Here is a 24,764-nt window from a genome sequence, read left to right on the forward strand (position 1 = left end):
ATGTTCCCACGGCGATCTGTCTTTTGCACCGGAACAAGCTTGTCTCACCAACAGGTATAAGATGTTCGCATATATTTTCAGTATTACCAAGTGTTGAACTTCATAAAGTTTTTGGATGATAAAATAATCGCATACGGGTTCGAAAACCCAAGTAAGGAGAGGTAAATTTTGCCACGAACATTCCAATAAAGAACAGGTGCAAACTTCTCACATATCAATGAGTGCAGTCCGATTCAATTTTTGAGCTCAATGATAAGGGACCTCCTTTTTATAGCCAAGTCCGAACGGCGTGCCGCAGTGCGACACCTCTTGGGAGAGTAGTTTTTGCATGGCATAGTTCCTTACAAATGCTGCCAGCATTAGGAGGGGAAAACCACCGCTAAATATTTTCTCTGATGTTATCGCCTGGATTCGAACCCATGTGTTCAGCGCCACAGGCGGACATGCAAACCTCTGCACTTCGGTAGCCTCCATTTAGGAAGCAATATCTAAATCTGAACCCAGTTCGACCCAAGCCCACACTATTAGTCAATGTCGTACGAACAAAAGAAAAATGATCGGATGAACAAGGAAGTGATTCTGAGCCCATACGTATACCTATTGATGGGTCTATCTCAGAGGGACAGAGAGACAGCCGGACATAGCTAAATCGAATAATAAAGTGATTTTGAGTCGATTCTGACATTTATCAATGGGTCTATATCTCTTCCTTCTGGGTTTTACAAACAAATGCACTAAATTATATCTGCCTTTATCGCAATACTGGTGTAGCATAGAAAAATCGATAAGTCTACAGATATTCCAAATATAAAGTAACCATGTCAGTATATTTCTTGAATACTTAAAGGCTTTCCAAATTGTTTTTGTATAGTCTAGCATATAGCGCCAATCATATGAAACAAGTTTGGAAAGCGATCAAGTATTCAAGAAGTATGCTGTTCTTTCTTACATACAAGTTGTGCACTCAAAGTGAAGTGTTTATATCAACCTAAATGTCTTACCTATATACAAATCCTGGACCAATTGCCTGCCAATAAATGGTACAGGTGGATACATGCGCAACGATTCTTTTATGACCTTATCCATATATTTCATATCCATCAGCTTATTATATGTCAACGGAGCTGACACATCCACGCCTATGACTTCCTTCAATTCCTCATATAACTTTTTCTGGACTTCCGGATTGCGTGACAAGCAGAATAAAGTAAAGCCGATACCACTCTTGGTTGTGTCATGACCTTCAAACATAAAGGTGTCTACCTCTTCGCGTATATCTTGATCTGTTAGGGGCTGCTGATCAATGGTCGACGAAAGTAAAATATCCAATAGAGCCATTCGTTGCTTTTTTTGCCCATACACTGAGGTTGCTACATTTCAATGATGTTTGTCGATTTAAAGTTTTCGAAATTTTCAAATAATAGACCATACCCTCCGTTTCCAATGTTTTGTCGCTGTGTTTGTCATTATTTCCGGCCTGAAGGTTGTTTAGCATTTCTCTTCTTCTTTCCTTTATTATATTTTCCGTAAAACTGTGCAGAGCGCCCATCACCTTGCGATATCTGGCATAGAGTTTTGGATTAAGAATCTTCAACAAAAACTCCGATCTATAGGGAAGCCGAATAAAACGCTCCAAGAAAATGTGCTGCATTCTGTTCGGGATAAAAAATTGATGTTCTTTTTGTAAACACTGTTGACATACAAAAGCCATACTTTTACAAGTTTTTGTTCTGGCCAAATACCTCAAATTTACTTTCATCGCTAAAATGAATGTTGTTCGTGATAGAAAATTCTTTATTTTAGTATAAAAAGTAAATTTAAAGGCTGAAATAAAAACTTTTTTAAAACACTCTACACTTTGTTTTAACCTCAACGGTATATGGAAATAAATTTGAAAATGCATTGATGTGAGAAGACCAAAACTAGGTTTTGAATGACAAATATTTAAATGTCAATTTCTCTCTCCCTCACTCTCCCTCACTCTCCCTCACTCTCCCTCTCTCCCTCACTCTCCCTCCCTCACTCTCTCCCCCTCTCTCCCCACTCTCTCTCCCCCCCTCTCTCCCCCCCTCTCTCCCCCCTCTCTCTCCCCCCTCTCTCTCCCCCTCTCTCTCCCCCTCTCTCTCCCTCTCTCTCTCATGTGGACAATTTAGGGTGTAATTTTTTTATTTAAAAGCAAAAAAAAATGATTTTAATAGTTATTTGTTCTGCTGTTATTTAAAGTGACCAAATTTTAAATTGTAAATGTGACCAAATTGTACAAAATTAGAAAAACTCCTACGCTTCATGGCCTTGGCGTTAAAAGTTGAAACGTTTTTTTCGAAAAGTTTTTGAAACATTTATGACATTTTTCGTCTGTTTTAAACTTTTTTTACCATCTAAAAACTGAAGATAAATTTTGTCGTTTTGACAAAAATTTGCTGTTATACCGTTCTTTGTAGGTTTTTTATTGTTGTTACATCAAACTTTTTGGCTGTTTTTATGAGCAAATTTTTCTGAGTGTATGAAAAGTCTTAGAAAGTTGAAAAAAACGTTAGCAAGTGTTTGTGACTTTGTTGATTCTTATTTAGGAATACAAAAGATATCCTAGGAGGGATATAGAGACGCATTTTACGGAAAGGAATATTTCTTTTTTATACCCTCCACCCATAAGATAGGGTCATAATAATTTCGTAATTCCGTTATATATATATATATCCATAAAGTATATTTATTATTGATCGTCTCACAAAGCACTCTAACTTTCGGAGTGAAGAATTACTTCACTCCGTCTGATCTTCTTAACATCGACACCACTTTCATAAGGCCGCAAATAGAGTACAACTTACATGTGTATGGGCTAAAGCTTCAGGATCATCCCTGGAGCAGTACATTGGGGACAGTAGGGTATCCAACTCTATTGCCTCCCTTGAACATCGTCGCAATGTGGGTTGTTTGGGGTTGTTCTATCGGTACTTTCATGCCTCCCTTGAACATAGTCGCAATGTGGGTTGTTTGGCGCTTTTCTATCGATACTTTTTTGGTGTGTGTTCGTCTGATAGTTGTCTTCTTATTCCTGATGTAAGGATGTTTGCCAGGAACTCTCACCCGTTTGTAATTGATTGGCCAGCGGACCGCACAATGCATTATATAGAGAATTCTTATTTCGCCCGAACCGTTCGTATCGACTTCCGGCTAATGTTTGTCCCACCCACTTTGACATCAAGAGATTTAAGACAAATGTCAATAAACACTACATTTTTCAGAGGGCGCAATTCCTATCTGATTTGGCTCAAATTTTGCACCAAGTGTTTTGGTATGACTTTCAACAACTCTACCAGGTATGGTCTAAATCGGTTCATAACTTGATACAGCTCCCATATAAACAGATCTTCTAATTATATTTCTTGATCCACTAAAGGGGGCAATTCTTATCCGGTTTGGCTGAAATTGTGCACAATCAATTCCACTTTGGTCTCCACAGGCAAATCAATCATGGCCCCAATCGGTTCATAACTCGATATAGCTGAAATAGCATAGCAATTCTTATCCATTATCCTTTGTTTGTCTATGAGGAGATATCTGCGAAAGAACGGCCCGCCCGAACTTGTCCAGCTTTTACTTGTTTTTCATGTGTACGTCATTGATATCGATCGAAAAATAAATTTCATTTGTCGTTTTCGATAATCCAACATTGTTTTAAATGACAAAGAGCAGCGATACCACAATAATCATTTCAAGAGATTAAAGTGAATTTTGATTATTGCAATTAACCATAATAATGGTAGCTATTTGAAGGTCAAAGGTTGCCCACATGAGGGGCAAACACCGTAAAGATAGCAAAAGATTTAAGTAATGGTTAGAAGTTGTTGGGAAAAATTTGATTTAAGATTACCTTGAGTAGTTTTTGAGGATAATTTTGATATGAAACATTTTTATATATTTTTGTGCTACATTTTCTTCTTTTTTTTGTGCTGTTTTAACTGAAACTTCTCAAATATTTTGGCAAAACACAAAGCTGGTATGCAGTACAAAAAAAAGTTAGAGTGGCAGCCTATTTTCTAGACAGACTAGATTATTTTAGTCGATTGTAATACCACAATGGTGACTGATCGGGCTTATAATTGGATATGAACCCACTACACTCGCACTGCTATTCCGAGCACGCTACCAACTGGGCTAACGGGTGACCTAAAAGACTGTTAAAATTGACTGACAGTGTGCAAAATCTATTTTCATTGAAAAGGTTATTATTATTATTATGCCATTAGAATTGCTAAGCATACACACAATATGGCTATGGTAGCCGGTTGTACGTACTGGATTGAACCGATGGATTCCTTCATCAGCAAATGCTGCCGCCTCAGTGTACAAAACACTGCTACAACAACAAGAACAATATGGTCCAAAGCCCAAGGACTTACATATGTTCTTGTGTACGAACGAAATAATGTACAAGAGTGTTTGAGTATTTGGCCATCACTGTTGTAAATAAACATCGCACCGTGTTGCCAAATCGAAAAAGTTTGGAATGAATGCCAAATTGGAAAAATCTTGGCATATGTTCACGAAACTTTACACAGTCAATGCTGAGGTGTTTTTCCAATAAGTATGCAAAATTTGGAGTGGGTCCAGGGGCTGATCCATGGTGCTTAAAAGTTGGCCACCTCAAGTATGTCAAATTTTGTATTACTTGCCAAACAGTCATTTATGGACCGATCAGCTTGATTTTTTTAAAGATAGACCCTTTAAAACTCTACAAAAAAAAATTTCCAAAGATGTACCGCCAATGCCTAATAGTTTATAAGTTATTGGACTTACAACGATTTTTTTGAAAATTTTTTTCAAGGTAAGGTTAAGGTAAAGGTTACAAAATTCTACGAAAAAAATATGCAAATTGTCCCTTCCTATTAAAAGCTATTCGCTTAAGAATCTAAAATTTCCGAAAAAAATCAAAATTTTTTGCAAAAAAAGTAACATCATTATTTTCTTCATAACTTTTTTTTCTTTCGGTAGGTTCTTATTTTCTTTTATAAAGGGTGATTTTTTGAGGTTAGGATTTTCATGCATTAGTATTTGACAGATCACGTGGGATTTCAGACATGGTGTAAAGAGAAAGATGCTCAGTATGCTTTGACATTTCATCATGAATAGACTTACTAACGAGCAACGCTTGCAAATCATTTTCAGTGAATCATTTTCAGTGAAATCATTTTCAGTGAATCGACAAATTTTGTTCATCGATGAGGCTCATGAGTGCTGTGCGATTCAAGTTTTAAGCTCATTGATAAGGGGCCTTTTTTCATAGTCTTGTCGGAACGGCGTGCCACAGTGTGATTCCTCTTTGGGTGTCATGGCTTTTATGCATGGCGTGAAAACTATCGCTAAAAATTTGTTCCCGATGTTTCCCAGGCGTTCAGCGCCAAAGGCAGACATGCAAACCTCTGCGCTATGGCGGCCGCCCCATATGTTTTAAACTTAACCATCGATTGTAACGCAGTTTTTAATAATATAACGCGACAATAACGCAGCTTTTAATAGGCCAATACCTTAAAATATATTAAAGACATGTCTGTGTTTGGCTTTTCTGCAAATATAGTAAGATTTTGCAGGGTGGCATTACCAAGCACTTGAACATAAGCAACGAGTATAAGCGTGCTAAGTTCGGCCGGACTGAATCTTGGGTCTATAACCTGGGTTCTTTATCAGGTTATAGACCGATTTGGACCGTACTTGACAAAGTTGTTGGAAGTCATAACAGAACACCGCATGCAAAGTTTCAGCAAAATCGGATGAAAATTGAAGCTGCCAGGGGCTTAGGAAGTCAAATCGGGAGATCGGTTTATATGGGAGCTATATCCAAAACTGAACCGATGTGGCCCATTTGCAATCCCCAATGATCTACATCAATATGAAGTATATGTGCAAATTTTCAAGTCTCTAGCTTTACGCGTACGACCGCTATCGTGATTTCAACAGACGGACGGACGGGCGGAAATGGATAGTTCGACACAGATTGTCGAGACGATAAAGAATATATATATATATATATATATATATATATATATATATATATATATATATATATATATATATATATATATATATATATATATATATATATATATATATATATATATATATATATATATATATATATATATATATATATATATATATGGGAGCTATATCCAAAACTGAACCGATGTGGCCCATTTGCAATCCCCAATGATCTACATCAATATTAAGTATATGTGCAAATTTTCAAGTCTCTAGCTTTACGCGTACGACCGCTATCGTGATTTCAACAGACGGACGGACGGGCGGAAATGGATAGTTCGACACAGATTGTCGAGACGATAAAGAATATATATATATATATATATATATATATATACAGGGTGGCTGATGAAAGCCGCTACCAAAAAAAAATGTAATAACTTTTTTTCTATTTAATAATAATAATTTAATAATTAATTTAATTAATTAATTAATTAATTTAATTAATAATAATTTAATAATTAATTTAATAATTTAATTTAACATGAATAAAAGAAAAATGTATTCCATACACCGAAAAAAAAATGTAGCAATATTCATCAGCCACCCTGTATATATATATATATATATATATATATATATATATATATATATATATATATATATATATATATATATATATATATATATATATATATATATATATATACATATATGTATATATATATACTATACGAGGTGTTACAAACGAAATTACTAGATTAGTATACCGCCATCCTATGGTGGTGGGTATAAAAATAAAGAAGAACCTCTTCGGGTGATTCAGTCCCAAAGAAGAAATGCAAGAGACAGACACGCTTTGGGAATTTTTCTACATTTAGTTAGAAAAAATGTTCTGCAGATTATATTAATGTTACTCTTTCATAGAAAAAATAGCACATTTAAGCAAAACGTCGCAATAATGTAAATCTCAAAAAGTTGCGCTGATTCGCTTTAAAACCCGATTATTTTAAGTGGTGAAAAGATCAGCGAAAACAAAATCGTAGAACATAATAGAATACCTATAACTTTCAGTTTAAAATATTACCTCTAATTCATTCTAATTCTAATTTATAAAACAGCAAGAGTACGCAAAATGATCAATGATCGTAAATTTAATGGTTTTTTGTTTTGTATATCCGTGTTGTTGATGTTACTTACTCGATTAGGTTCTGAACATATTGGCACTGTTCATCGGTTTGAGCGTTAATCTTTACCCCCATTGCTGTTTCACATATTACATCCAGTGTGGCCAAAGCTATAAAATGTTCAACATCAACAGTGTAATTCATAGCGGCGCTGGTAATTTCCTCAAGGCTGGTATTTTTCTCCGCAGAATTTTTGCCCAATTTGCTAGCGAATATTGCCGCCTGTTGGTCAAAAATATTCACAAAGTTATCCAATATTTGAAAATGAAAGGCTGGTGTTATGGCCCGGCGACGTGCCAGCCATTTGGGGCCATGGCTTGTGAGCAAACCTTCTCCCAACCACTTATCCAGCAGGGAATACATGCGATTCTTCTTTATTTCAGTTGGATGGCTAAGAATGGCCTGTATATACTTGGGGTCGCTGACAAACAGAGCATGGATATGCAGTACCCAAGATTTAACCACACGACCATAATTGGTGGTCACATAGTAGGCCAATTTCAGTAGCTCTGTAAAATCAAAAATATTCACATTCAGTTCAGAGGGTTCAAGCGAATATAGAATGCAATGGGCGGCACTACCATCGGGTTTGGCACTCAAATGCAACCACGCAGAGCCAAGTATGGGCAAGTCTAGAGGTCCAGGTATGTTTTTAAGCAATTGATTCGTTTTTCTCTTCCAAACATAGTCGACAATTATTAAAATGGCAAAAAACGATAAAATTGCTACAAGCATTTTAAACGCTATACTTCGGGCCGAGGGTGAAATAACAACTGAACTCTCGTAAACAAAATTGATTCCGATAAGTGGGCGTAAGTAGAGCAGAGGGTGCTCTACACTCGGCTGAGTCGAAACCCTGCCCCCCCCCCCCCCCCCTTTTAAAAATATATTTAGACATTTTAGATAATCTTTGTTGTTCAGTGAGTACTTCTTTTCATAAAATAAACATTTTTATTTTAATATTTTGCACTAAATCCTCTATTACGGCCTCTGAGTAGTCGTTTTTGCTTGATAAGAGTTGTTGCCTTGACATTGTGTTGCTTGTTGTGCTAGTGAGAGTAAGCATTCTGTTATTTTACACAGATAACAGTGGAACCGTTCCAGTGTTGAATTCATACAAGTCCATTAGTCCATTTTTGAGTAATTAAGCGCCATACGTTGAACTCGTATTCCATCAATTAATCTCTGTCTGTCTCCCTCTCTATCTCCCACTTTAAATCAAGTGTTATCCCAGAGCAACGGTTTTTCATTAGGTATGAATACAAAAGCATAGCAAATTCACATACAAATACTCATCAATACTTTCTATGTTTGAGTGTACATTGCTCTTAGTCGCACAATTGATTTTTCTCTTCCTCTCTCACATGGAATCAAACAAACATTATCCCACATTAGAAATATTTGTTCTGAATGCAATGGCAATGTTAACACATAGACAAGTATTGATAAATACTAACGTTTGGTTAGACCCGAAGAGGGAGAGAGGGGAGTATTTATCACGCAATCATTTTTTAATGTTTAACGAAAGTGCATAGCTGAAAAATGTAAGCAAACAATTTTATGAGGAGGAAATTGTTTAGGAACAAATATTGATTATTGAAGTCAAATATTGGTCAGTTGTAACAGTTAATCTTAATTTGTTTGCTTAAAGTGTATGGATTTCCATGAATCAGAAAAGGAAAATTTCAACTACAGCTATAAGAACTTGATACTAAATTAATGAAAAACAAGTAAAAGGTTGCAAGGTTCGACCGGGTCGAATCTTGGGAACCCACCACCATGGATTCTGCTAAAAATTTATGCAAACTAAATTAAGATGAAGGGTATAATTTTATTCTACATACCAAACTTCGGTCAAACCAGCAAAAATTAAAACTTCTAGGAATCGAACAAGGATAATTGAGAGACCAGTTTATATGGGAGCTATATGAGTTTATAGATGGATTTGGACCGTTGACACAGTTGTTGGAAGTCGTAAGAGAACACTGTATGCAAAATTTCAGCCAAATCGGATAAAAATTGCGGCCTGTAAGCGCTCAAGAAGTCAACTCGGCAGATCGGTTTATCTGGAAGCTGTATCAGGTCATAGACAGATTTGAACTGTACTTAGTACAAGTGTTGAAAGTCATAACAGAGCACTATCTGCAAAAATTCAGCCAAATTTGACAAAAATTGCGGTTTCCAGGGGCTCAAGAAGTCAAATCAGGGTATCGGTTTATATGGGAGCTATATCAGGTTATAGACCGATTTGAATCGTATTTGGCATAGTTGTTGGGAGTCATAACAGAATACTTTCTTCAAAATTTTAGCTAAATCGTTTTTCATTTGCATCTTAGATCATCGAGCTCGTCTCGAAAAACAAACAAGCATCGAGCAAGCTCAAGAAGTGAAATCGGGAGATTGGTATATGGTAGCTATATCCAAATCTGAACCGATATAGCCCATTTCAATTCCCAACGACCTACATCAATATTAAGTATCTGAGCAAAATTTCAAGCGGCTAGCTTAATGCGTTCGACCGCTATCGTGATTTCGACTGACGAACGGACCGACATGGCTAGATCGACTCAGAATGTTGAGTCCAAGACCAAGAATATATACACTTTATAGGGTCTAAGATCAATATTTTGAGGTGTCACAAACGGAATAACAAAATTAGTATAGCCTCATCCTATGGTGGTGGGTATAAAAACTGATGATGAAATCAATTAAAAAATATTAAAAGCCAATATTATTATAATATAAACATATACATGAAATAAAATACATTTTTATTAAAAAGTATGTAAAATCTAACAAATATATGGAAATATATGAAACTATTAAATTACAATGAAGGCCACCGTAGCGCAGAGGTTAGCATGTCCGCCTATGAGGCTGAAAGCATGGGTTCGAATCCTGGCAAGAAAATTATAAAAAAATGTTTAGCGGTGGTTGTCCCCTCCTAGTGTTGGCGACATTTGTGAGGTACTTTGCCATGTAAAAACTTCTCCCCAAAGAGGTATCGGACTCGGCTATGGAAAGGAGGCCCCTTATCATATGATTGTCGTCCAACTTGTATTAAAACTGTGCTGCTCTTGCCAAATGGGGTATGAGTTGCGCCCATATCGCTTAAGAGGGCAAACATCAAGAACGGTTTATATGCGATATCTTGTTATGAACCTATTCAGACTATAACCTCATTTATACTGCTCCTTAAATCCAAATCTATGGCTAACGTCAGCTGCATTTTTTATGGGAAGACAGGCGATTAAGGCATTACAGCAGGTTGTAATGATCAGTGTAAACGTACTTTATGATCACACATGGCATGATGTTAGAATGTAGTAAAGCCTAGCATTAAGATCATTCGCACGAAAATTGTCCATTAAAAATTAAAATTAAAAAATTGTGACTACTGAACGATGTAATACAAACAAGTCATACAACGACACATAACAAAGGCAACAACTATGAAACAGCGTTGCTTGTGGCCCATTTCGTGAGCAATTATTTACGCTTCCCAGTTACATGGGAGCTGTATTAGGCTATAGACCGATTCAGAACATATTTGACACGTAAATTAAAGATCATGAGAGGAGCAGCCGTTGTAAAAATTTTTAGCCATATTGGATAGTAATTGCGCCCTCTAGAGGCTCAAGAAGTCAAGATCCCAGATCGGTTCATATGGCAGCTATATCAAAACATGGACCGACATAAAATCTCAACCGACCTACACTAATAAGAAGTATTTGTGCAAAATTTCAAGGGTGCTTTCGACAGACAGACGGACGGACATAGCTAGATCGTTTTAAAATGTGATGACGTGATGACCAATATTTTGAGGAGTTACAAACGGAAGATGAAATTAGTATATCCCCATCATATGGTGGAGGGTATAAAAATGTACTAAGATTTTCTCAGAATTTTGTTTTAAATGCGACGTTTCAAACCCAAATTTACACCAGTAGATGAACGTAAAACCAGGCTTACTATCGGTTGAAACTCGACACCCAAAGGCAATAGTTCATAATGACGTATGATGCAGCTTACGATTGATTTCATCTCCAAGATGGCAAATTTTTGTCCAATACAGTTGCGTGGGCCAGCACTGAAGGGAACATAGGCATAGGGATTTATTTTCTCGTCTTTGCTGCAGGCAAAGCGTTCTGGACGAAATTCTTCAGGAAATTCAAATAATTGTGGATCATGACCTATGGCATATATGGACATGCAAATCGTGCTGTTGGCAGGTAAAACTTGATCACCTGTTGCGTATAGAAACTGTTTCAAAATAAGAGTTGCTTCGCTATACACCATAGTTATAACATACCGATTTTGGTATCCTCTTTGACCTCCCTTCCTATGAGGGGAACAGGGGGATACAAACGCATACTCTCCTTAAGGACACACTCAAGATATTTAAGCTCTTGCAATTCATTCATGCCAACCGACTTCTCTTTGTCTGCACCAATAACATTTAAAATTTCCTCAAACACTTTCTCTTGTGCCTTTGGATGGCGAGCCAACAGATACAAGGTGTTAGATATGCCACTGGTGGTAGTGTCGTGCCCTTCGAAAGTGAATGTATCGACTTCCTCACGTATGTCGGCATTTGTAAGATATTGATCGTCAATTGTGGCTTGCAGAAGAACATCCAGAAATGACAGGCGCTGCTTTAGACCAACTGATTGGTCGTCCTCCACAATGTCTGGACATGATTGGGAAGCCTTTGCTGATTCGCTAGATCTTGTCAAGGTTGCCCTTCTTTCATTGATCATCTTTTCCGTGAAGACATGCATTATGCGTATGTTTTTGTGCAATTGCATGTAATATCTTGGAGCTAGTAGCATGAAATTGATATCGGAATACCGAAAGGGATTCATAAAGCGATACCATGTTATATGGGCAACTCTAAAAAAAAACATAAATCTTTGTTAGATTTGGCCAATCTTTGAAGCATACATACATTTTCAAGGCCTTTGTATAGGCAATATCAGTATTTTGTTGGGCATCTATTTTCACCCCCAAAGCCGCCTCGGCTATTATGTCCAAAGTAGCTGGACACACTGCCTGATAAATATCTATGGAGGTTTTTCCATCGGCTATCTTTGATAGTTTGCTAACCATGGTGCGCGAATGATGATCAAAGATCTCCACAAATTGCTGCAGTATCTTGAAGTGGAACGTAGGCGTTATAATCTTGCGACGTTTGTGCCATTTGGAGCCAGTGCTCAAGAGTAGGCCATTGCCCAGCCAAGACGACACCATGTCATAGAAAAAGGACTTGCTTATCAGTGTTGGACTGCTGAGGATGTGTTCGAAGAATTTCACATCTTGCACAAAGAAGATGCATCTGTAGAAGACCCACAGGCGACATACTTTCCCGAATTTCTCATGCATACGATTGAAGAAGTCCAGGGAATCTAAAAACCACAATGCACATATTATTCAAACTGCACCAACACACCGATAGTACTTGCCACCTTTTATTTCCAAACCAAGATATGGCAAACAGTCTCCAAGTATGGGCAAAGTATATCTGGGGCGAGGGAAATTTGAAGCGTTTACAATGTCATTTATCCTTTTCCTCATCAGATAGTCGGCAGTAAAGGCCAAGATCATGAGGAGTATCAGCAATTCCAGATACATAGTTTCAAGGCTTTCAAATCCAAAATATTATTTTTCCGTGTTCTTCTTCACTTTTAGTTTAGAAGAAAATTGTAGACTAGCTTGCATTTATAGAAAAGCTAAATGTTTTGTGCATGTCGCATTGACAGTCACCTGCTTTGGCATGATGGAAAATAAAACGAGAGTCTCCATAGGCGACATAAAGAAATTGCCAACATGATGTGTTTGAAATTTGACGTCGTTTAAAAATTCCGACATGCTCATGTCGACAATTGTATCAATAGAATATGTATCTTCATAATATACATATGTAGACATATTTGTGTATATACATCGTAGTTAAAATGCAATACAAAAAAACTCATACGTTGACGAAAGAACATTAGAGCGGCTCGCAAGTATGCTTCTGAGTGGAAGGAAAATGCAAATGCTAATTTTCCCATGAACATTCCATTATGGAGTAGGGGAAAACTTCTCACATATCAATGAGTGCTGTCCGATGAAAGTTTTTAAGCCTTTTTATTGCCGAGTCCGAACGGCATGCCGCGGTGCGACACTTCTTTGGGGAGAAGTTTGTACATGGCTGCCATACCAAATGGTATAGTATCTCACAAATGTTACCAGCATTAGGAAGGGATAACCACCGCTGACATTTTTTCCTGATGTTCTTGCCAGGCGCTCAGCGTCATAGGCGGACATGCTGACCTCTGCGCTTCGGTGGCCTCTGGAAGAAAGATGGCCAATGGCAATATTTTAAATGATGTTCTGATATTGATTTGAACTTACAAAAATATGTCTTTTTCAAATTTAAAGCTTCTTGCCGTTTAGAATTGCACATAAGGGAAGTGCAAAAAAACTATATAATAATAATTATATAAAAATATTAAGGTGTAAGAAAAGGTTTGCGCGAAATATTCTCCTGTCATTGTGTAAAAAATGTGGCGTTTTCTCAAATTTCTTTATTTTTCAATTTTCCATTTGTCAAAGGTCTTATTTCATCAAAGTGGGTTACAAGCAATTTATGATAAGTTATTTCGACCCACCTCATTCAGCGTGCATTTATTCATTCTTACTATAAATGAAGCAGAAGCGTCAATAGTAATACCTCAAACAAAGATAATTGTGTTTGCGTTTCCAAAATAGACATCGGACCATCAAACTGTATTTTTAAAATATATAAATCGTTGAACCTTTCCTTCAAAAGTCAATTGGCGTTAGGCTTAAAAGTGCATCGAAATGAAAAACTTTCTTTTTCTCACAGACCATTTTGCATAGCAACAGGCATTTAAGTGTTTTAGTTTTCTAGAAATCTGATATCCATCTCTTCAGTTCTTATAAAGGGTGCAAAACAATAAATTGTGCTCTCATTTCAGAGAATGTTGCTCATTATCCGTCTCGACATCCTGAGTCGATCTAGCCATGTCCGTCCGTCCGTCAGATTATCGAAATCACGATAGCGGTCGAACGCGTTAAGCTAGCAGCTTGAAATTTTGTACAGATACTTTATATTGATGTAGGTTGTTGGGCCATTGCAAATGGGCCATATGGGTTCAGATTTGGAGATAACTCCCATATAAACCGATCTTCCGATTTGACTTCTTGAGCCACTGGAGGTCACAATTTTTGTCCGATTAGGCTGAAATTTTGCACATAGTGTTTCTTTAGGACTTCCAACAACTGTGTCTAGTACGGTTGATGTTAATGTTGACTTCTCAATTTGTTTATTTGTAGAAAAATCTCATTATTGAACAAAGCATCTTTTCTGTTAAAACGTGAACATTAAACACGCTCCCATTTGTATGGCATTTTTTAAAAAATGATTGATTCAATTAATTTTTTAATTGAAAACGTTATTATTTTTAATTACAAAAATGTTTGTGATATTTTTTCTGTGTACATACATTCGATATAGGATGAATTCCTTTCCGTAAAAAGGTTTGTTCCTATTGGATTCCGCACAATTTAACCATTATCGTGTCGATAATTGCGAAGAAATGTTGACAAAATACGATCGAGAATCGTCGATTTATAAGTAAAAAAAAAAACAACAACTTTTGACGAGAAAACAACGACAAAATGTGTTAATTTTCTGGAAACTATTTATTATGTTGCCGAAAGGCACTCTATGCAGGCCTGCATATAACAACAACAACAATATATTCATAAGCACAACAAAAAACCATTATCCCAACCACATAAAATGTTTGCTGCTACAATGCTTCGGTGCGATGGTGGTTTTATTTTCTTTGTTTGGCTCACGTGCTTGCTTGTTCTCGTTCGTTTACTGCTTTTGCTTGCTCTCGGTTTTTCTCTGTGACTCTGTGTACTATCTATTGTATTACCCTAAAAACTTGTTTTAGTAATTTTTTTGCCGCCGTGGATATTGGAACCCATGATCTCAGGCGTGCCAGTTTTCCGACATCATTTTCTTTTTGATGAAATAACGCAATAAGTATTACTGCGTAGTATTTTTTTTAAATTATAAATTTATAATTTTTTAATTTAATACGGTCGACATACATATTTTTTAAGACTAATTTTTTAAAATAAGTTTAAAGAATAAGTAGCAATAAAAAAATTGTTTGACCGGCCAGGGGATTCGAACCTGGGTTTGCAAATCATGAATGGCATGGGAGTCTGGTGTGCTACATGGAAGCACGTCTATTTTAACACCTAACTCATCAAAAGAATTTGTTAAAAATCCCCAAAATTTCAATTATTTTGTCTGTCAAGTCTCCACAAACCCACCTCAATAATTAATGGCTTCAATGCAAATCTAAAATTCCTTGAGATATTTACTATTTCACATACAAATTTGGTATTTGGTTTTTTCTTAGAATGATTTTTCTCTGTGTATGATCTTAATCAAAACAACAAAAGACCGCGTAGTCCTTCGAACACGGGCCAAATCCTACGAAAGTTGTTCGTGGAAGAAGCACTTCGAAGCGAATGGTTGCCTGTTTCTTCGGCAAAACTGGCAATGTGGCGACTGTTCCGCTGAGAGAATTGATTTGAGCGCATGCAAAAGTGTATAAATCATGCTCGAGGATAAGTTGGAAAACAATAAAACGATTTTTGATGATTAAAATTTGCATTTTCATTATTAGGCCAGAAACGTACAGAGTAGCCCTTGTAAGATGCAAAGTTAGGGATATATTAAACAACTCGTTGGTATAAAAATTCATTAATATCAGTAACAAAATCTTTCATCGAAGGAAAAGTTTTTTTTTACTCGAATCTTTAAAGTTACGACAAATAGTTTTTTAGTGTTGCAATTCCTCATCTTTTCGCTTGAATAAAGAATAGAAAGGACATTGCTCATATGATTGCCGCGATTGGACTTGCAGTTGCTCGTTCCGCCGGGCCTATTTATCAACATAATTCGATAGTGTTGGCCTCTATGGCTATCGTGGCGACTTCAATTTCGTGCTTCAGGGCATTAATCGTTTCTGTATGGTTGGCTTACTGAAATATTTAGTAAAACAAAACAATCTTTTATGCCCCATTGCTTGTTAAAGAGAAAAATATATTTTTTCCAAGCTCAATTTATTTCTTAAACCAAAAGCTTATTGTTTGCTAATCTTAATTCTCGTTTAAAAGCTACAACGTTCACTTCATGCGACGCGAGGCCTCAAACCCAAATTGATACCGGTGGCCGAGCGTAGGATCATATTCATTTGTGGCACTACACTGACACCCAGTGGCAAAAGTTCAAAGTATCGCAGCACCATACTAAGCGTGCATTTCATTTCCAACATGGCAAACTTCTGTCCAATGCAGTTGCGTGGCCCTGCCGAAAAGGGTGTGTAGGCAAAGGGATTGTAATTTTGTTCCAATTTTTGGTAAAATCTTTCGGGTATGAAATCATCAGGATTTGAAAAAATATCTGGATCTCGAGCCACATCATAAATCAAGAGGGAAAGATTACTGTGCGCCGGTATAAAATGACCATCTGAAAGTATCAGCGAATTGAAAAAATTTTGCATGGCAAAAAGTCTATGGTAAAAGTATGTGGTACATACCCACTTCTATGTCTTTTTCGGTGTAACGTGAAATTATTGGCACTGAAGGATACAATCGTAATGATTCCTTTATGACCGCCTCCAAATATTTCAACTCTTGCAAATCTTTCATAGTAACTGCTTGGCTCTTATCTTCTCCCATTACCTCGTTTATTTCCTGAAGGACCCTTTGCTGGACATGTGGATGACGTGCTAATAGATATAAGCAAAAGGATATGCCACTGGTCGTTGTGTCATGTCCTTCAAACATGAATGTGTCAACTTCCTCTCGTATTTCTTCGTCCTTTAGCGGTTGTCCATCAATATGCGACTGCAGCAGAACGTCCAAAAATGTCATGCGTTTCTTTTGTCCCACATCGTTTTGAGCGTCATCTATTGAGGCAATACGTTTGTGAAATTTATGGAAAAAAACAAAGATTCGTTAAGATGACTATTAAAGTAAAATCAATTTTTAACACCTTTGCTTACCCAAACTTAGAGAAGTTTCTTTGGCATTCATACGTTCCGACTCAATTTTCCGTTTCCTGTCGAAAATCACTTTATTTGTAAAATCGTGCATTATGCGAATGCTTTTCCTCAATTTGAGATAAGATGGAAATGCAGTCAGCAGAAATCCAAGATGAAAATATTGAATGGGTTTCATAGCACGAGTGGCAATTACATCGGTGGCGCTGTAAAAAAACAAAATCTTTAAATTCATTTGAAAATTGAGAAAGGTGCATAGACCTATTTTAGGCTTTTCGATTGTGAACTTACAAGTTCCACATCCCCTCACGAAGAAAATACTCACTCTTTAACCGCTTTGGCATAAGCAAATTCCGGATGATCTTGGGCATTGACTTTTACACCCATGGCCGTTTCCGTAATAATGTCTAATGCTGTTAGACATATTATTGGAAACATATTATAAACCGTTTTGCCATCGGCCATGGTGGAAAGGCGTTTAACCAACACCCGACTTTGTTGATCGAATACCTCAACAAATTGTTCCAAAATCTTAAAGTGATAGGTGGGTGTTAGCAGCTTTCGTCTAACATGCCACTTTGTACTGTAGCTCAACCAGAGACCATCGCCTAACCAACCCGACAGCATATCATAGATAAAAGATTTCCTAATGACGCCTGGACTGCTTAGAATAGCTTCGAAATACTTGACATCCGATATAACCAACATGAGCCTAAAGAACAGCCACATGCGGAAAACTTTGCCATATTTGCGACCCAGTCTTGCGAAGAGCTTGAAGACATCTAAAGTTTGGGAATAGTTTCAAATATCAACCCCTTTAACAACCTTTTTTTGATTAAATCATTACTTGCTGTATCATTGCCCAAACCCAACCAGGCATCGCCTATAATAGGCACTATGAACCAAGGTCCTCGAATGCCCAACTGTTTTAGGAATTGGTTACGTCGTCGCCTTTTCAAACGATCCCAACTAAGAAGGCAGATTAACACTATGCCAAAGACGATAATCGACAGCATGCTGCAAGTTCCGCTGTTCCAATTAATTTGTTGTGATCGTTTTAAATATTATTTTGAAACTGTCTACAATGAATTGTTTCCAATCGATTGACAGTGAGAAACGAGTCGTTAAAGCGTTCATTCAATGCAAACAACAGTAAATAATAATACAAAAAAATAATGTGCTCCATAATGTGAGGACCTCCAAACGATTCTCGCCCGATGAATGGCATACACCGGCCGCTGCTAGAGTGCAAGGGAAAAATTAAAAAAAAAAACATATTGCTATACGTTCTATTTATAAACAAGTACTAACATTTTTTGTTGAGTTAGATTCGATTAACATATTGTAGAGTACCATCTTGTTATTGAAAAACATATTTTTATTGATTTATTTATTTCAACCAGTGTGTGGTGAAACGATTTCCCGCTACAGGGCCAATACCTCTTTTTCTTCAATACTTTGGAGTCGGTTGGTCGCTGGGCTCGCTTGGTCCATACATTAATTCCCCATTAATCGAGGCATCATTTTTAAGTTCGCTATAGTGGTCTCATTTGTTCTTAAGTGAAATGTGTTAACATGGGAAAATAAATTCGAAGGTGGCCAATAACTCTGTTTCTTCATTTCTTTGGGGGTCGGAAAAAGTACATTGAGAAAGTGCTTGGTACAATAATAACTCCCAATACGCCACATTTGGCTCAAAATGAATTTCTCTAATATGGTATATTCATTTAGTCATTCCATTTACAACACATCTAAATATCAATTTCCGACCCTACAAAGTAAAATATATACTTTGGATCGTCGTAAAATTCTAAGACGATTTAACGATGTCCGTGTGTCTGTCCGTCTGTTCGTCTATACGTCGTTTGTATTCACTCTACAGCCTTCAAAAATTGAGATATTGAGCTGAAATTTGGCACAGATACGTCTTTTTGATGCACGCTAAGTTAAGTTTTGAACGGGCCAAATCGTACCATATTTGGATATAGCTGCTATATAGACCGATCTGCCGATAAAGGGTCTAATGCCCATAAATGCTTTATTTTCATCCGATTTTGCTGAAATTTGAAACGGTTAGTAGTCCCTCCCGACATCTAACCCAAATATGGATAAGGTCGGTTCATATTTAGATATAGCTGCCATATAGACCAATCTGTCGATAAGGGGTCTGAAGCCAATAAAAGCTTTATTTATTACCCGATTTCGCAGAAATTTGAAACAGAGGTTTTTTTTTAAGCCTCCTGACATCTGACCTAAATATAGATCAAATCGGACTATATTTAGGTACAGCTGCCATATAGACCGATCTCCAGATAAAGGGTCTAAAGCCCATAAAAGCTTTATTTTTTAACCGATTTTGCTGAAATTTGAAACATTGAGTAGTTTTATGCCTCCTAACGTAGGACCCAAAAATGGTTCAGATCGGACTGCATTTAGATATAGCTGCCATATAGACCAATCTGCCGATAAAGGGTCTGAAGCCCATAAAAGGTCTATTTTTTTCCCGATTTCGCAGAAATTTGAAACAGAGGGTTATTTTAAGCCTCCTGACATCCCTCCCAAATATGATTCGAATCGGACTATAATTAGATATAGCTGCCATACAACCGATCTCCCGATAAAGGTTCTGAAGCGAATAAAAGCTTTATTTTTTATCCGATTTCGCTGAAATTTGAAACAGTAAGTAGTTTTAGGCCACCCGCCATCCGACCCAAATATGGTAAAGATCGGACTATATTTAGATATAGCTGCCATATAGACACGTGTGCCGATTAAGGGTCTGAAGCTTTATCTATTACCCGATTTTGTTGAAATTTGAAAGCTATCCAATTTTCACCGGATTGTGACGAAAGGGATGATGGGTATCCAAAGTTCGGCCTGGTCGAACTTAATGCCCTTTTACTTGTTTTCATTACTTTGGGCTCATTATAAGTATTTGCTGTTATTTATATAGAACAGGATTCTTTTAAATTGGCTGAAGATTAAATGAGTTAAAGCTAACAGTGGGCATTGAGCTGGGTATTAACTTCGTTCAAAAAATTTCGCAATTTCTTCGAGATGTGTACAACCTATTAACGTACGACACTTTGAAAAATTGTGTACGTAAATAGATTCAGAGTTCGTTTAACAATTACGTATAAGTTAAACATTAGAGAGCAAGGTACAAAGAAATAGTTTATTGATAATTGTAGTAATCGATGATCTGTTGCAGTTCGTATGTAAATACTCTTCATTTCGGATTTACACGTGTGTGTCGGACAAGAAAAAGTTCTAGAGAACAGAGAACCAATTACACACGACATGCAAATATCAAACAAATCTACGAATTATTCTAAAGCTTATAAAAAAACTAAAAATTGTGTAAATGGTCTGAGGGTGGCTAAAATCCGTAGACTCACGTGCAATCCAACATAAGTTGGATGTAAGTTCATTGAGCGTTGAGTTACATGTAAGTCATGTAACCCCATTGTCAGTTTCATCAAAGGCATGCGATGAGTAAGAGTACCAACATGGAATTCTAAATTTTCTTTTAAAATTTGAGTTCTGCAAAAATTTTTATCTAAAGAAGTTTAACTAAATTTTTGAAATAATAAATTTTAATGTTCACTGTGATACTCGAAATTGGTACCAACCTTTAGGAAAACATTTTCATGAAATGGTCACGTTTTCCGATTCTCCTTCTTGAGCGTACGGATTAATTGAAATTTTATATGACCTAGTGCAGACTCTCCTACATCCATGACGAGTATGGCAGACAAAAAAAATATATATACGAGGTCTGTTCAACAAGCACGTCAATCTTGTTGTTCTTTATTTATTTTATTTTTTATTTTCTGAATTTTGTAATTTTAAAGCCCTTTAAGAACCCATTCAATAAAATTACAATAAGACCTACTCTCATGAGTACGTATATTGTATTACTGATAGCCGTTGCTTTTGTCTTAGGTAACTTCAGCATATGGAATGGTGATCTGAAATACCAATCTCACGATTTGATTATATTTTCCCAGCACATTACTATGTGAGGTATATTGCAACATATCGGCCATACATATATCTATATCTTCTTAGAGATGTAATATTTCCATGCCTTTTTAGAGATATCCGTAAGATCTATCCATGCCAAGCACGGTAAAAATCAGTCCAAATATATGAATTTAGTTAATAAGAATATACATAGATTTGTATGATGGAGTAGAAATATGAATTTCCATATGAATGCACCAGGGCCTTTATGCCATTTTTAAGTGTTAAAAACTTTATTTTTGCCTATCGTGTTACTTACTTTTTTACTGCTTCGACGTAGGGAAAGTCCGGATGATCCTGAGCATTCACCTTTACTCCCATGGCCGTTTCCGTAATGATGTCCAATGCGGTGGGGCATATAACTGGGAAAATATTATAAACCGTCTTGCCATCGGCCATTGGATGGAGGCGTTTTACCAATACTCGACTCTGTTGATCGAATACCTCCACAAAATCCTCCAGTATCTTGAAATGATAGGTGGGCGTGAGAAGTTTTCGTCTAGCGTACCATTTCGAGCCATGACTTAGCAATAGGCCCTCACCCAACCACTTGGTAAACATATCGTAGATGAATGATTTCTTAATGGTATTTGTACAGGTTAGAATTGTTTCGAAATATTTCACATCCGAAATGACCAACATTAAATCATAAAATAGCCACAAGCGATAAACTCTTCCGTATTTATTTTTGAGCTTGGCAAAAAGACGAAAAACATCTATGATTGTGAAAGAAAGAAATTTTTTAATATACAATAAAATGTTACATGAAATGTCTTTGATTTTTTTTAAAAGACCAGACATTACTTGCTCTATCATTGCCCAATCCCAGCCATGAATCTCCGATGAGGGGCTCAATAAAATATGGCCCTTTGATAGAGGATTGTTTGAGAACAAGATTATGCCGTTGCCTCTTTAAAACATCCCAGATGATGAGACTTGAAAATATAAAACTGAAGATAAGCCACCACATTTTCAGAATGCGTTTAAAAATTCATTGAAGATTGTCGTTTTGAAAGCCGTTTTGATACTGTCTTCCCATCGAGTATTTAACAAAAATCGTTTTTTAGAAGTAAGTCAAAAAAAAAATGTTTCATTCAAGATCCGTGCAGAAGCTCATGAAATGCTAAATGACGTAACAGACAAATTAATCAAAATCCATAGAACGCAATGAATACTAGTCAAAAAAAAAAAAAAACATACCTAACTACTTTAAACATTTTCGCCAGAAGATTTTAAAAATATTGATAACATTTAACAAAATAAAATGAAAATAATATTTTGTTCCTACTGTAAATACGGCGGCTCCCCAGGTACTTGGACCCAATTTTTATTATGAAATTCGTACTCTACTCTTGAATACCTTTCATTTGAATCCCACTTTTATTTTGGGTAGTACTTTTGGGCTAAGGGGGAGGGTCCCGACATATCGGTTCAGCCTTTTTTGAGTCTATACGGTACAAACAAACAAACCGAGAAACAAACAAACACAAATTGATTTTTATATTGTATATAAGATTTTTAAACGTTTTCAAACTACAATTTTACCAAATTTTTTAAATTTTATAATTTTTTCATTATTTTAACTAACAGCAGACAAAATATCTTCTAAAATCATAACTAAGCTTTTAAACAAAGCATTAACATTTAATATTGACAAAAATCTACTTCGACATACAGGAAATGCCTTAACTGTCAATTAGGTGTTAACAAATTTGAAAGCGTGTCCTCTAAAGGCTAAAAATGTTTAATTTAAAGTCAGCAAACAGTGTTTGCTTACATCAGCATAGTTACATGCTATCGTAGCTTGGTTATTGCCTGGTATTGATTTGCTAGTGTTTGACAAAAGTTTTTTGTTTTAACTGCAAAAATATTTCTTGACTATTTTTGCATTTTAGGCTATGGTGCATAGGCACGCTGCCGAATCTTAGCTATTTTCTACAATTCGCAACGAATTTTTAATGCTCTGCATCTGATGGTGTTGCAATTACACTGACAGCTTAGTTTGAAGCCTAGAGGCATTGGCACCGCCGAAAATTTTCTATCATGTTCTCGCGAGGCTAAGAACCCAGATTTTCAACTTATCACGTCACGTCAACTTATCACGCCAGGTTTCGAATGCTAGCGAGAACATAACCTGATTGGATTACCAGTGCGGGGGTATGGGGCTGTCGCTAATGTGGTATGAGTGTTTATAGGACTAAAACTTTAACCTAATCTCTCCCCTTATTTTCTTTCTTTACGAAGCGATGTCGCTTAGCGGATCCTCTCACGGACTCGGCATACAAATGACGTTACTTGTCTTCAATAGGAGCCATTGCTATAAGCGAAGTCTTTTTGATACCGTCATACAGCAATTGCAACAGAAATACCACAGTTTTAAATTTTGAAATAACCTACGCATTATGTATGTATAAATATTATGGTGCAGGGTGTTGGGTTGCAAATGACAAAAGGTTGCATGATACTGTCAATTATATGTGCGAAATTAATTGCACCGTCCCTTACGCCTCGAAGTTTAAGTTAGTAGAGGATGAGTAAGTAGAATGTGTAATCATGACAGTTTATACAAAAAATGGGTAATAAATGAAACCAAATCTTGTTTTTATAATACACTCGAGGAAATCGGACTTATTTTGAAGTCCAATGCGTTCCGCAGCATCACAATGAACATATTTTTGAGGACCTTGAGGAATTACAACAACAACAATTATGGCGAGAACATTAAAAACATCCTTCTTTTGATTTTATTTAACATTTTTTATTCATAAATAATATATTTTTATTTATAATTAATCGGTTTTGGGGCTGGGGCGGCTCCACAGGTACTTGGACCCAATTTTTATTATGAAATTCGTACTCTACTCTTGAATACTTTTGGGCTAAGGGGGAGGGTCCCGATATATCGGTTCAGCCTTTTTTGAGTCTATACGGTACAAACAAACAAACCGAGAAACAAACAAACACAAATTGATTTTTATATTGTATATAAGATTTTTAAACGTTTTCAAACTACAATTTTACCAAATTTTTTAAATTTTATAATTTTTTCATTATTTTAACTAACAGCAGACAAAATATCTACTAAAATCATAATTAAGCTTTTAAACAAAGCATTAACATTTAATATTGACAAAAATCTACTTCGACATACAGGAAATGCCTTAACTGTCAATTAGGTGTTAACAAATTTGAAAGCGTGTCCTCTAAAGGCTAAAAATGTTTAATTTAAAGTCAGCAAACAGTGTTTGCTTACATCAGCATATTTACATGCTATCGTAGCTTGGTTATTGCCTGGTATTGATTTGCTAGTGTTTGACAAAAGTTTTTTGTTTTAACTGCAAAAATATTTTTTGACTATTTTTGCATTTTAGGCTATGGTGCATAGGCACGCTGCCGAATCTTAGCTATTTTCTACAATTCGCAACGAATTTTTAATGCTCTGCATCACAATGGACTATACAGTAAAAAAGCTGAT

General features: G+C 36.3%; 3 protein-coding genes across 3 annotated transcripts; all 3 read right to left on the reverse strand.

Annotated features, from left to right (window-relative positions):
• Window positions 1–734: 734 nt before the first annotated feature.
• On the reverse strand, window positions 735–7,901 carry LOC106084182 (cytochrome P450 4d2). The gene is made up of 4 exons (XM_059366373.1): window positions 7,180–7,901; window positions 1,432–1,562; window positions 1,002–1,370; window positions 735–790 (listed from the first exon to the last, which is right to left on the reverse strand). Exons 1-4 carry the CDS (start codon window positions 7,899–7,901, stop codon window positions 735–737), a joined length of 1,278 nt encoding a protein of 425 aa, XP_059222356.1.
• A 2,019-nt stretch (window positions 7,902–9,920) lies between these two features.
• LOC106084184 (uncharacterized) lies at window positions 9,921–18,432 on the reverse strand. The gene is made up of 9 exons (XM_013247713.2): window positions 18,111–18,432; window positions 17,589–18,045; window positions 17,267–17,469; window positions 16,799–17,170; window positions 16,400–16,728; window positions 12,632–12,815; window positions 12,115–12,571; window positions 11,479–12,059; window positions 9,921–11,413 (listed from the first exon to the last, which is right to left on the reverse strand). Exons 1-9 carry the CDS (start codon window positions 18,277–18,279, stop codon window positions 11,079–11,081), a joined length of 3,087 nt encoding a protein of 1,028 aa, XP_013103167.2. The 5' UTR covers window positions 18,280–18,432; the 3' UTR covers window positions 9,921–11,078.
• A 3,112-nt stretch (window positions 18,433–21,544) lies between these two features.
• Window positions 21,545–22,343, reverse strand: LOC106084167 (cytochrome P450 4d2-like). Its single transcript, XM_013247681.2, has 2 exons — window positions 22,094–22,343; window positions 21,545–22,005 (listed from the first exon to the last, which is right to left on the reverse strand). The coding sequence occupies exons 1-2, from the start codon at window positions 22,257–22,259 to the stop codon at window positions 21,545–21,547; spliced, it is 627 nt and encodes a 208-aa protein (XP_013103135.2). The 5' UTR covers window positions 22,260–22,343.
• Window positions 22,344–24,764: the final 2,421 nt, after the last annotated feature.

Source organism: Stomoxys calcitrans, chromosome 4, assembly GCF_963082655.1.
Source record: "Stomoxys calcitrans chromosome 4, idStoCalc2.1, whole genome shotgun sequence".
NCBI classification, from domain to species: Eukaryota; Metazoa; Arthropoda; class Insecta; order Diptera; family Muscidae; genus Stomoxys; species Stomoxys calcitrans.

What these genes read in the sequence shown, in the direction of transcription:
- LOC106084182 (XM_059366373.1), bottom strand. Translation starts at nt 7,901, where the DNA reads ATGCTTGTAGCAATTTTATCGTTTTTTGCCATTTTAATAATTGTCGAC. An exon ending in CAAAACATTGGAAACGGAGG is followed by an intron (nt 1,371 to 1,431) that starts GTATGGTCTATT and finishes ATTGAAATGTAG; the next exon opens with CAACCTCAGTGTATGGGCAA. An exon ending in GGTCCAGGATTTGTATATAG is followed by an intron (nt 791 to 1,001) that starts GTAAGACATTTA and finishes GAATATCTGTAG; the next exon opens with ACTTATCGATTTTTCTATGC.
- LOC106084184 (XM_013247713.2), bottom strand. Translation starts at nt 18,279, where the DNA reads ATGCTGTCGATTATCGTCTTTGGCATAGTGTTAATCTGCCTTCTTAGT. An exon ending in CGAAAAAGACATAGAAGTGG is followed by an intron (nt 16,729 to 16,798) that starts GTATGTACCACA and finishes TGATACTTTCAG; the next exon opens with ATGGTCATTTTATACCGGCG. An exon ending in TCTTGGTTTGGAAATAAAAG is followed by an intron (nt 12,572 to 12,631) that starts GTGGCAAGTACT and finishes TGTGGTTTTTAG; the next exon opens with ATTCCCTGGACTTCTTCAAT.
- LOC106084167 (XM_013247681.2), bottom strand. Translation starts at nt 22,259, where the DNA reads ATGTGGTGGCTTATCTTCAGTTTTATATTTTCAAGTCTCATCATCTGG. An exon ending in ATTGGGCAATGATAGAGCAA is followed by an intron (nt 22,006 to 22,093) that starts GTAATGTCTGGT and finishes TCACAATCATAG; the next exon opens with ATGTTTTTCGTCTTTTTGCC.